The sequence below is a fragment of the Heloderma suspectum genome, chromosome 1 (assembly GCF_057233095.1).
Source record: "Heloderma suspectum isolate Gila_16-S chromosome 1, 16-S_ref, whole genome shotgun sequence".
In the NCBI taxonomy this organism is placed as follows: domain Eukaryota; kingdom Metazoa; phylum Chordata; class Lepidosauria; order Squamata; family Helodermatidae; genus Heloderma; species Heloderma suspectum.
The window spans coordinates 68554338-68567535 of record NC_139458.1 but is presented as its reverse complement, the minus strand read 5'-3'; the positions used below and the strand labels follow the sequence as shown (position 1 = coordinate 68567535).

Sequence of the window (13198 nt, the reverse complement as noted above, 5' to 3'; positions counted from 1 at the left end):
GCACACTCTACTTGGTGCTGCCTTTGAAAAGTGTTTGGAAAGTTGAGCTTGGCCAGGATGCTGCAGCCAGACTGTCGACTGGGGCTGCTTACAGGGAGCACGTGACACCTATGTTACAACAGCTTCACTGGCTACCGTTTCTGGGAACAATTCAAGGTGTCCCATAAAGCCCTACACATCTTGGGACCAGGCTGTTTGAAAGACTGCATTCTCCCATATGAGCCTGACCAGTTTTTAAGATCCTTGGAAAAGGCCCTTTGCTCTGTCCCGTCACTATCAGAGGCACATTTGGCAGGGAACATGAAAGAGGGCCTTCTCAGTGGCTGCTCCCAGGCTCTGGAACTTCCTGCCAAGGGAAGCCAGGTGAGCTCCATCTCTGTTGCCTTTCTGCCAGTAGGCAAAGACATGTTTAATTAGACAGGTTTTGTTGTCTAACTAAGGCTTCCTTCTCAGGCAAGCACAATCCATAGGACTGCACTCCTATGCAGTGGAGTTATTGCTGCAATAGGTTTGAATCTGGTGGGTGTTGTTATTCCTTCTTCTTGATGTGTTTTTATTTGATGTGTGTTTATTTGAGTTTTGATGTTTTAATTATAACTTTGTTATTTTATCTGTATTTTATTGTTAGCTACCCTGAGCACTATTGTTAGTGGAAAGCTGGGATATAAATCTAATACATACATACATACATACATACATACTTATTTCCTTATGTCTATATAGGGTGTCCAGATCTTGTGAGATTTGATGAAGCCAATCAGAAGCAGTGTTAGATCAGAAGAGAGAGCATGTACAGAAAGCTCTAGGAGAGTGTTCCCCAGCCTGGTGTCCTCCAGATGTTTTGGACTACAACTCCCAGCATTTGTGAGCATTGGACTATGCTGGCTGTGGCTGATGAGAACTGAAGTCCAAAACATCTGGAGGGTACCAGTTTAGGGAAGGCTGCTCTAGGATTTGGAGTTTTAGTTACACCATTCCTGCAATTTGTAATTGTGTGAAAGCTTATTTTAAATAGAAGGAACCCGCCACCCCAATCCAGATCAGAACTACAGTGGGGCAAAGGGTTAAAGCCCCCATATCTGTCCTGTCGAGATTAGGAATGTTGGAGAAATCCACAACAGGATCAAATGAGTTCAGATTCCTATGAATCCAACCTGCAGATTCTGCAGAGGATAGGCTTTTCCCAAATGGCACAGATTCTGTGGACTTGCAGACCTTTTTTTTTTAACTTTCCGGAATTTTACGCAAATAGAAAAACACCAGCCGAAAATGCCCATTTTCCCCATAGGCTAAAGCATGAAAATTCACATTTTGGTGGGAATTTGTGCATTGGGGGGGGGTTGTAAATTTTTGCAAGTGTGGATTTGCGCGAATGTGAATTTGAGCAAATTCGGGTAATTGGAAAAAATCCAATTCCATCCATGAGCAGATAACAGAACGAAAGACACCTGATCATCCACAAAAGGCAGACAGAACAGATTTTACAAAATCCTTACATCCCTAGTCCTGATCTGGATTGGTCCCCCACATCTGCCATTTACTAAGAAGGAAATCATTGCTAATATGTGTGAATGGTGTCCTGTGCCATCTAGCTTGGACCTGGGAGATGGAGAGAAACTCTCACAAGAGCCAGAAATCCAAAGTTTCCTTAGTTTCTGTTCCCATTTCTTATGCAGGGACAGGAGGGGGCAACATGCTGTGGCAGCAATAGGACGGAACAAGCACCGTCCCAGCCAAGGACATGGAGGTGCAAGGCACAGTGGGAGCCAGTGCTGCTGACGGGGCAGGGCCAGCACCAGCATCCCTGGTTAGCCGCCAGGATCCCAGCATGGCCCCGTGTCTTGGGGCTGTGTTTGGGTGGATGTGATTGAATAGGCTGAAAATGAGGCAGACAATTGTTTTCAAGAGAGAGTAGAAAGTGGTTTTAAAAGAGGCATCACTTCCCATGGTGTTCACATCTTTCAAACAGGTTATGCATGTTCCTGAAACCATGTAAAAAAATGTAACGCTTGTTTATTAGAGGTGAAAATAGACAAAGGGATAAACTACATGCTGTGTTAAACATATAGTGTGTAACCAATCCTAGGGTTGTTGTTTTTTTAACCTTCAGTGTAAATGTGCAGAGCCCCAATCTGGATTGGAACCACAGTGTATAGGTAAGGTGGGTTAAACTTCCCCACTTCCCTCCTGAATTTGCCCCGAATTTGCGGGGGCTAAAGAACCAAAAAAAAGTCAATTGGCTTCGGGGGTGGGGTGTGTGTCATGCCCCAACTGGAGGAGCCCTCCTCAGAGGAGGAGCTAGAGGCCCCAGAAGCCCAGGGTACCCCAGACCAGGGACTGCCAACAGACCCACAGGAGCCCAAACCCTCAGGGAAATGGCTGCAGGGCCATCCTTGTCAGGAGCAAGGGACTCTGCCTCTGAGGCAGAGGCTGAGCCACCCCCTGATCCCTCAGAGCATCCTCGACTCAAGCAACAGGCTAGCAGGGCTCCTGTGCGAAGGAGTGCTCGCCTCCAGAAAAGGTCTTCTCAGGAGAAAGGAGCTCCTCAGGAGTAGGCTCTGGAACAGGAGCTCTGATTGCTGCAGCTGAGCCCTGGGTGGGGTCTGGCTGGCTTCGGGCTTAAAAGCCTTCACTGGAAACTCCGCTAGTGGTAGAACAAGTTGGTTCATCCAGCTGTTGCTGTATACCTTGCCCCCTGAATTGTGGCCTGTGACTGATGCTGTTTCCTGACCTTTTGGACTGCTCAACAACCCTGCTTCCGGACCGTGTACCTGACTGATTTACTGTGTTTGACTTCCTGTTTGTTATCTTGACTGCTGCTACCTGATCCTTGTTGCCTACCTGACTGCAGGTGTTCTGACCTCTGCCTGGATTTTGACCACTTCTGCCTTAGCTTAAACCTCCGGACTGAAACCTGTGTGCTTGACCATTTTCTTGCCAACTTGACTACTCTATTGCATTGCTCTCTGTACTTGCTTGTAAACAGCCAAGACTTAATCTAGAGCAGGACAGGGGGGAATTTAGGGTGGGAAAGGAGGAGCATGGGAAAGTTTTAACTCCATGCACAAATATGTGGTGGTCCCAATCCAGATTGGGGTTCTATGCACTTACACTAAAGTAGAAAAGGTAGGGTCAGCTCTGCACACTACACATTTAGCGTAGTTCAGCCTTGAGTGTCCACACTGCATGAAACAAAGCCTTTGTCAAACAGTCTTCAACTTCTTGAATAAAACCTGTCGCCTATCTTTGTAAAGCTTTGGTGTATATAAAAGTTGCTTGGATATTGCTATTATTGTGAGATTTAGTGATGGTGATGGACCTCTGCTTGTGAATGTACCATTTCTCAAAACTTCTCTATCTTTCTCCCTTTGTTTGAGACATGCGTCTCTAGTGTTCAGCTCTTTTCATTGTTGTAATGTGTAAGCTGATCTGATTTTGTAATGTGAACTGATCTGGATGTTGCTTTTTCAGGAAATAGAAGAAGACAAGAAGCGAGCGGAGCAGGAAGGAATGGCTGTCACCTCGAGGAGAGCTAGGCCAGAAGGCCTGACCATCACTATCACCAAAGCCCATAATGTAAGCCCACTCTCCCTTTTCTGCCGAGAAGGGTTTTTTTTGACTATGCTGTTCTTACAAGGCTGGAGAAGTCTACTGCAGTCCCTGGCCATTGGCCACATTGGCTGGTGCTGATTGGAGCATGGAGGGGAAGGCTGGATTACATGAACATATATTTAGAGCAGCACACTTCAGGTCTTATCAGCTCTCAGAATGATTTACAGATTTTTGAATGTACTTGTAATACATGCAAGCACCCCAAAGGTCTGCATATCTGCTCCAAAACATACAAGCACAAGGAAAGCCACAACATAAGAAAAAGTACATGGGCATGAATGCATCACACAGACATGAAATCGAACGTGGAAGGAAAGAGGTCTTGCAGCTAAATTGCAGAGTTTTCCAATAGGAACCCGAAAAGGAAGTTTAGGAGGCAAGGCACCTACTAAGCAAGAACACCTTAGATCCAGACAGGGTGTTTTTCTTATTTAGATCATGGTTGGTCTTCGCAATGAGACTTTCTATGTGAGGCATTTATTGTGGGCTCATGATTCCATCCTCACTCATGGTAGTTTTCGGGTGCTTTACACAACATCATTATCCTCCAGGGCATCTCCTATTGTTTGCAACCATTTAGCGTTTTTTTTCTTATGAGGAAAGTCTGTAAATGAAACCCTAGTCTATTTGTGCAATTCCTCTATACACAGCTCCAGCTAGTGGTTGTATAATGGAACATATAGAAAGGCAGAGAAAGAACCCCCCCCCCGGGGGGGGGAAGTGTAAAGGAGCCGCCCTTAATCCCACAAAGAATCCAGAAGCAGAAGCCTCTGTAAAGTGGTGGGTTAAAAGCCTCATGTAGAAAAGCCCAACAACTAGAGTCAGATGACATGCTGGAGCTTGTCGTGGGTTATTTAACCCACATCAAGCCGCGGTGTCCGTGGGCTCCAAGTTGCATATGCAGCCCCCACATAGGGGTTGCTGTGTCATGCAAACCTGGTGAGTGGGGGTTATGCAAGGGTTGCGAATGGTGTGTGAGAACAGTCTGGTCTTCTGTGAGACAGACACTGATCCAGCCTAGTACTTGCACAAATACTATGTCCGGTTGCTATCTTTCCATGGGAGAAAATCTCCCAGCATGGGCTTCCCTTGCCCAAGGAATGAGTGCCTAACAGCCATCCCTCCTCCTAAACTCACCATCAGGGGAAGGAGAGCCCTGCTCCTGGGAGATGCTCTGTCACGATGCTGATCCTCAGCTTCAGAATTTGATTGGGAGATGCTATCATCCCAGCATTGACCTTCCTTTGTGGAGGAAGGAAGGAGCATAAGAACACAAGGAGACCCATAGTGGGGCAGACCAAGGGTCCATCTAGTCTAGAGGTCTGTTCACACAGTGGTCAACCAGCTGCCCACAGGAAACCCACAAACAGGACATGAGTGCAACAGTGCCCTCTCACCCATGTCCCCCAGCAACTGGTGTACATAGGCATACCGGAGGTAGCATATAGCAGTCAGGGCTAGTAGCCATTGATAGATTCTCCATAAGCAGTGGGACTCAGTTCTAGCACGCACGCCCATCCCATAATAAATGGGGCAGACTGGTTTTACAGTACTGGTCCCTTACTGCAGGGTGAAAGGAGGAGAAGTACCGGGACCCAATTCAGCCACACAGTGCCCCCCCGCCCCCGCTTCATAACATTTCAGATAGCACTGCCGCAGTGTTGCAGTCAGACTGATGACACCTTTTTGCCCCTTAATAGATCATAAGGACATAAGATGAGCCCTGCTGGATCCGACCAGGGGTCCATCTAGTCTAGCTTCCTGTTTCTCACAGTGGCGAACTAGGTGCTTCTTGGAAGCCCTCAAGCAGGACGTGGAGGCAAGAGTGCTCTCCTTCCCTCTCCCGCTTTTGTTCCCAGCAGCTGGCATTTGGAGGCTACTGCCTCTGATCCTGGAGGTTCTATACAGTCTAACTCAAGGGTGCAGAACCTCAGGGCCAGGGGCCAAACCTGGCCCAGCCTAGGGTCTCAACCTGGCCCTATGGGGTTCTCTAGGTGCCCCCCCTTCTCCTGACCACCAATCGTTTGGTGGCTTCTGGCTTTTGGGCAGTTTTTCCCCATTCTAAAAGGTTGAAATGCCTGTTCTAAAACTTAGTTAATGGCGGTAAGAGCTTTAAGCTAAAATGTGCTCCTATTTTTGTCCTCACCGCTTGTGCCTCTGGCTCTGCCCACCACTGTTATGCAGCCCCCAAGAGCTTCTCTGGAGTGGAATGTGGCCCTCAGGCTGAGAGAGGTTCAACATGCCCAGTCTTGTGCATGGAGGATCAGCGCAACAGTTTTTTGTTGCTGCTGCTGCTGCTGTTATAGAGCTCATCTGTCAAAGCTATGTAGGGGAGAGCAGTTGGACCGAATGGGTTACTGTCATGTGATTTATCACCTTGGTTGGCAGCCAGAACAGGCAATGAAAAATGTGGGAGGCAGGTGAAGAACTGGTCAGGCTGCAACCAGAACCTAGTCATCACAAATGGTTGGTTTATGTAGGTCAACAGACCCCCTCATTAATAGATTCCATCCATCAGCGGCAAGTATGGAGCTGAGGCCATATATTGTGCCATCTGCTCTTTCCCAGTAACTTTTCAGACCTTAATAAATCCTCCACGAAGCTCTGTGCCAAATGTATATTCACTGATGGCATAGATGATGGTTTGATGTAGAGGTTAGAGGGCTGAACTAGGAGTGGGAAGACCTGGGTTCAAATCTTCACTCAGCCATGAAGGTTACTCAGGCTGAATCTACATATAGCATTTATACTGTTATCATAACTATTCGTGCCCATAGGTGTCATGTGTACTAATAGTTATAACGGTATGAGAACGGTATAACTGCTATGTGTAGAGTGACCTTGGGCCAGTCTCTCAGCCTGATCCACCTCACAGGGTTGTTTTGAGGATACAAGGGAAGGAAAGAACCTTGTATGCAACCCTGAGTTCCTTGGAGAAAGGGTGGAAAAGAAATTAAAATCTAGCCTACTAAGGTCTCTCAGTCTACATGCTGTCATCTCCTTTCTTCTCGGAGGGCTGGTCACTCTGAGTCAGACCACATGTAGGGCAGCCAGTTATACACTGCAAAAAAAGAGGACACAGGACTGCACAAAAATGGCATATGTGAATATATAAGTGCAAACTTAGAAGTAATTACCTTAAACAGAAATGCAATACAAATGCAATACATAGTGGGACAGACTGACCAGGTGATTTTTATTTATATATTTATTAAATGTATTAATCGCCCATCTGGCTGGTCACCCAGCTACTCTGGGCGATGTACAACAATAAAACAGTTAAAACAATAAAATTCTACGTTCGACTTGTGTGCCTGGTCAGTCTTTCCTGCTGCTCTCCCTCTTTGTGGTTCCTTATCTTTAAACTGGACAGCCCTTCAAATAGAGGATTTCCTCAAAACTGACTTTCACACAGAGGACTGTCCTTGTGAAGTAGGACAGCTGGCCATCCTAACATGACCCTATTTGAGTTGTAGTCATCACTACAAGATTACTTTCCCCACCATATTAATATAGCAGCCTTGCTTCTCTCCCCTCCCCTCAGCTGAAAAATGCTAGATGATTTTTAAAGGATGTGGTAACTTGTGATGAAATCATGTCAGGCATTTTTTCAAACACATGAATATTGAGAGGAAATGTTTAGCTTGTGGCAACACTTTCACTACAAAAGTTACTATGTGATGTGACCTCCATCTTCTCTCTGATCTCTCAGGAGTTGCTGTTGTTTCACTACAGACTTGAACAGCTACTTAGAGCCAAACTACCCACAACCTTAAATGAGTCTTTGCAGCTAATGTGCAGTATTTGTTTTTTGTTTTTGTTTTAAAGTGAATAACATCAGCTGAGGGAGGGTGTGATAATTAATGGGATGAAGAGGTGTTGACCCAGTTCATGCAATCAAAATAAACCAAGGTGGCTTGTTTTAATCCCCATCATGTCCCAGGTGCCATTTTGCTAATTACTGACCGAGGTGCAGCTTGTATCATCCAAACACGAATCATAGAATAGTAGGGTTGGAAGGGGCCTATAAGACCATTGAGTCCAACCCCCTGCTCAATGCAGGTGTCCAGGTCAGAGCATCCCTGACAGGTGGCTGTCCAGTGTCATCTTGAACGCCTCCAGTGTGGGAGAGCCCACCACCTCCCTAGGTCATTGGTTCCACTGTTGTATTGCCTGAACAGTCAGGAAGTTTTTCCTGACGTTCAGCCAGAATCTGGCTTCCTGCAACTTGAGCCTGTTATTCTGTGTCCTGCACTCTGGGATGATCGAGAAGAGATCCTGGCCTTCCCATCTGTGGGCATTTCTATACCAGCCTAAAATCCTGCATTTAAAACAGGGCTTTCTGCTTCCATTTTAAATGCAGGATCACAACGGACTCCCTTTACATGTGCTCTCCTCCCACCCCCCTGCCCCCAATATCAGAGTCTTCCATTATCTTTCATTGATCTCACTCCTCTTCTTCCCACTTTAACTCTTTTGATGGAGGAAACTGAAGAGGAACACAGTGGAGTAATTTCATAGCTCATTATCTGTGATCTATTTAAAAATGGAACAAAGGGCATTTAGTGCAGGAGGGTCATGGCAGAGTCTCTGCATCATGTGAAGAGCCTATAAACATCCGTGAAGGAGCAATCTCAATCGCAGGATAAAAACTATGTGTGAAGGAGTCCAGTGACAGGATAAATAACTCTACAACAGCACATGGGTTATTTGAGAGTTGTTTTCCCCTCAAACCAGTCATGGTGCTTGGTTTCAGATGACATGACAAGGTAATTGGGGAAATGGCACTTGGCTTCATTATTTAAGCCATAGTAGCTTGTTTGGTCATGTGAACTGGCCCAATCTAACCCTTTCTTCTCCTGCTGCTGTCCTGAGGAACAGCATGTCCCTGCCCCATAGATTTGGGGCAGGGACAGCTGGGGAGGAAATAATTAAATTCTCCTCCTGTGTTTGCTGCAGTCTCCATAATTATCAACCATCTCAGCTGATGCTCTTTGCATTTGTTTTTAAAAACCTGCACATTAGATGCACAGATGCATTTAAAGTCACATTGAATTTGGCCCTCAGACATTACTGCTACAGGAGACGGCTCTCAAGTTGCTTAGCTAATTTAAACACATCTATGAACCATGGGTGGTTGTTTTTTTGGAAAAAAGGAAAGATTAAACTGCAGAAGACTGAAGTCAACTCAGCGCACTCATGCTGTAACACTATTTCTGATTAGGAAAGCTCTACAGGATGGTGACTCCATCAGTGTCTTAAACCTTTGACATTTCCATCAAATGTCAGATTCATAAGTGTGCAATGTGCTTTTTTTCCAGATTTATGGGTTGCTTTGCAATTTGGACAAAAGGACCAGTTTGTTTCTTTGGAAAGAATTTCACAGTATTTGCATCACTGGCCAAAAAAAAAAAAAAGTGTGTTGGTGTAGATCCCTCCTTGACATTTTCATAGTTTCTTCTCTCCGGTTCTTAAGGCAAAAACAGGTTCATAATATGGAAGCCTGCCAACCATTTTTCCTAGCTAGGTGTGTCCCATTTTCAGGAGAAAAGAATCGTGAGTGAGAAATGGGGAGCTAGCTGCCCTCCTGCCTCCAGCTTTGGGACTGGCAGTGAAGAGGAGGAAGAGGAGGAGGAAGCTGACCATTTATTTACATTCAGGATGGGGAAGAGGGTTCAGCTGGCAGTTACCATGGACAATAAAGCCAAGGTGAGTTTTTATCAGAGAAAACGGTGGTGTGCCTCCAGAGAAAACGGTGGTGTGCCTCCAGAGATAGTATTGCAAAGAAAGGAGGCTGGGGAGATACCTTTGTTTTCCGCCTTGCAAGCAAGCACTATTGAAGCTTTCAGTTGTATTAGTAGAGGCTGGTGGCTCTGATGTCAGTGCAGTGGTGAATCTGCTCTGAGTTTCAGTCAGAACTCTCAAGGAGCGATCCAAGAACTCTAAAGGAACTTCGCACCATGGAATGCTTCTTTAGAGTTCTGGCTGGTTCTAACTGAAACCTGGAATAGATTCACCACCCTGCTGACATTGGAGCCTCCACTGGACTGTATTATTCTCCCCATTTTTCCAATGTTCTTGGATTCTGTATTAAGTTAAACAATTGATCTTATATGTATTAATCAAGATTTGCTATTGCAAATGCCTTCCCAAATCTGGGCACCACAAATTCATGAAGAATATTGACAAATTAGTTCAGCCTTCCACAACTTGATGTGTGGGAATTCAGCCACATCACGCCTAGCCGTTACTACTTGGGTTAGAGCAGGGGCTTCTTGGTGGTCAAATGCCCTGCCTTGGGAGATTGGTCAGGAGCGATCTGTGATTTCCTTTAGGTAGCAACCTGAAGGTAATGGTTCTCCTGCACCCACTGCTTTTTGTTTTTTTGCAAGCTTTTTCCGATCCTGGTTGCTGCTGTTCTGGTTTACTTATTTTTATTTAATGTTTTAACAATTATTATATTAGACTTTTTTATTTCTGTTAATATTCTTTATATTGCAAGTTCCTCTGAGTACAGCTTCCCTATAAAAAGGCAAGGATGATGATGATGATGATAAAGATATATTATTAATATTAATCACATGTCAAATTGCTTTATTCAGGCTAGTGAGGCTTAGTCTGAAATCTCTTGTACGCTTTCCTGTGAATATGTTCCATTGATCATAGAGGCACTTTCTTGTGAGCAAACATGCATAGGAATGTGTTTTGTGAGTTCTCTACCAAAATACACCCATTTCTTATGCAAGAAGGTCCTCAGTTTGGTTCTCCAGTGTCCCAACCCAGCACGATCCATAAGACCTCTCAAGGTGCTTCTTGTTTGGGCAGGTTTTGAACTTGGTTCACTAATGTCCCAACTCAGAACAAACTACAAGGCCACACAGTGAGTGTCATGTGCAATCAGGTTTATTTACAATTCACACACCACTGATTCAGGAGTAATTGACATTTTATTGCAGAGTAAAGTAGCGTTTAGAGGATAATGTCTGTGAGAATATTGTTCCTATATAATGGGGGCAGGCAGAAGGTAGATCAAGATTTACTGGTGGGTCTCTAGGCAAGGATCAGCCAGGCTTTCCAGATCCTAATGGCTTAACAATAGGGCAAATAGCCTTTCCCCCTCCTAAATTAGACTACTAAGAAAGTTTGGAGGAAAACAGGAGTAGATTTGCATGTGAAACAATTAGTGTGTGAGCTCCAGTTCTGGTACTGAGAGCAAATTCCTCATCTGAGCATGTGCTCAGAGGCATCTTGTTCCTAAACTCTATTCTTATACCATCTAGCCTGATGAAGAGTTCTGGAGAACTTGAAAGCTTGCACAATATTTTGTGGTGTTTTAATTGGTCCCAATAAAGGTATTGTCTAACTCTGGATTTTGGATTCGCCCCCGCCCCCCCGTTATGGATTTTTTACTCATGGAGTATTGAATACTGTGGCCATCTTTGGGCTTTATTTTGCATCTGATACTGGTTGGGGGACCTTAGGATTCTATTGAAAAAGTAGATCCCACAAGCCTAAAATCTGACCATGCTTGCTATACAACATGCAGGTTTTACTCAATAATAGATCATTGTCATGGATATTTATTTATTTAAAACATTTGTATCCTGCCCTATATCATTAAGATATTAAACTCCAGCAGTCACAAAAAAGTGGCTCACACTCAGACAGACGTGACCCTTCAGTCTTTTACTGCTAGATACTGCGAGATCAGATTGCAAATTCATCTGAACTACTTCAGAAAACTATCTAGACATCAGTGGAGACATCTGCTCTGTTCACAGTGGCAGTCAAAACAACCCACTGCATTAGGCTGTGTTGACATATGAGCAGATAATTATATTAACATTTGATTAATCTTAAAAGAAAGCAATGGCAGATCCATGACTTGAACAAGGTGTTTGGCTTCAACTATCTAATGTCAGAATCAACACATCAAAGGCAGGGAAGAGCTCACGAAGGATGACTGATGCTTAGAAGCCACAACAGTGAGAACAGCTGCAACCAAAAGCCTTTTTTATTCTAAGCATTAAAAAAGGAAATCTACCTACCTGTGCTAACACAGGTTCAAAATGTGAGCAGCGTTGGAGTTTTCATGTTTGATTATAAGATTTATTGCAATTGAACCAATCCAGGGTGAATCCCGTTATTCATCTTTTATATAATATATTTTTAGTAAGAAAATGCTTTCCAATCCCTTTTCTTGTTCATTTTCATGCGTGTCTGTGAGGTAGGTCATTATTATCAGAGTAACAATGAACGGGGCTTTTCACTGAGATCAGATGTGCCTGCTCATGTGAGGCTGGAATCCTGTGCACACTCATGTGGAAGTAAGCCCTATTGAACAAAGTGGAACATGCATTTGATTGGGCTGTACAGGTGCATTCAGACCTGCAGGCCTTTTTGCATGCAACCTGATGTTTATATAAGAAGGGGATGCAGTCTGCACCATATCCTGTGATGTATTTTATTTATTTTAAAATATGTATATTCCACCTGTCATGCACTTCATATTTCTTGTACGACAATAAAACCATAAGATAAATAAAACATACTAAAACACATCAATGGACATCAACTCAAATCAAAATGTCAGGCATCACAACTCATCAAATGCTGAAGTGACTAGAAAAGTCTTCAGCGTGTGCTAAACTGCACTAAGGCTGGCACATGTATTATTTCTGTGGGGAGGGTATTCCAGGAGAGTGGGTGCCACCATTTGGCAACAACCAGGAGATCTGCAGGATGTGACACAACCAGGAGAGCCTCTGATGAGGATCGCAGCAGCTGGGCAATTCTAAATAGGAGATGTTTTATCATATTTGCCCGACTTCCTGGTTTGCTAAGGAAAAATCTTTACCCTGTTAAAAGAGGTATAAGCTGGACTGGTGTCAGGGCAGATGTCTTGTACTGTCCCTCTTCCTTGCTGTTATTGCATGGAACCTTCATCTCCCTTTATGGTGAATTTGCACCATTGCATCCATTTCCCTAGGTCAGAACTAAGCATTACAAGATAGGTAGGGCTGCCACCTGAAATGGTTGCCTTATCCTAGCCTGTTTGGTAGGAGAGAGATTGCCCAGAATAAAACTTTCTTCCAAAATGTTCTTAACTTCTGAAGATATTGTGGACAAGGAATAGAGGAAGAGGAGACTGGCTGTAAAAGCTCTTCCTTCCTTCTCTATTCTATATGACATCGCAACTGCTAGGGCTGTACCACACTGCTCTTTGGTCGTGCTTGGAGAACCTCAGATGTGCAGCATGACTGTGAGGATGATTCCCACTCCAGGTTGCACTGTGCTTCTGAAGCACTTGGAGCAACTGTGAGGCACAGCACAACGGCAGGGATACTCCACCAGCCCCAGCTCCAAACTCAGGAAGAAGGCCGGAGTTAGTCGTGTTGCACTGCACTTTGATTGTGCTTCTGTGTCCAGAAGTAAAATGCGGTAGAAACAAGCTCAAGAGCTTGGAGGTGTGTGTGTGTGTGTGTGTGTGTGTGTGTGTTTTGTCCCTGACTTCATGCTGTGCTATTACAGAGAAAAACTTCACCCTTTCCCTGTTGGGGGATGGTTTGGATCCTGGCAAGCACAA

At 44.6% G+C, this 13198-nt stretch overlaps 1 protein-coding gene across 2 annotated transcripts in view; it reads left to right on the top strand.

The window, feature by feature from the left end:
* Positions 1–13198, top strand: part of CCDC9B (coiled-coil domain containing 9B) — a 102182-nt gene that overhangs the window by 14449 nt on the left and 74535 nt on the right. For both annotated transcript variants that reach the window (XM_084845234.1, XM_084845240.1), the window contains exons 3-4: positions 3472–3576; positions 9157–9321. In XM_084845234.1, coding sequence (XP_084701360.1) covers positions 3472–3576; positions 9157–9321 — 270 coding nt within the window. The remainder of the gene's footprint in view (positions 1–3471; positions 3577–9156; positions 9322–13198) is intronic.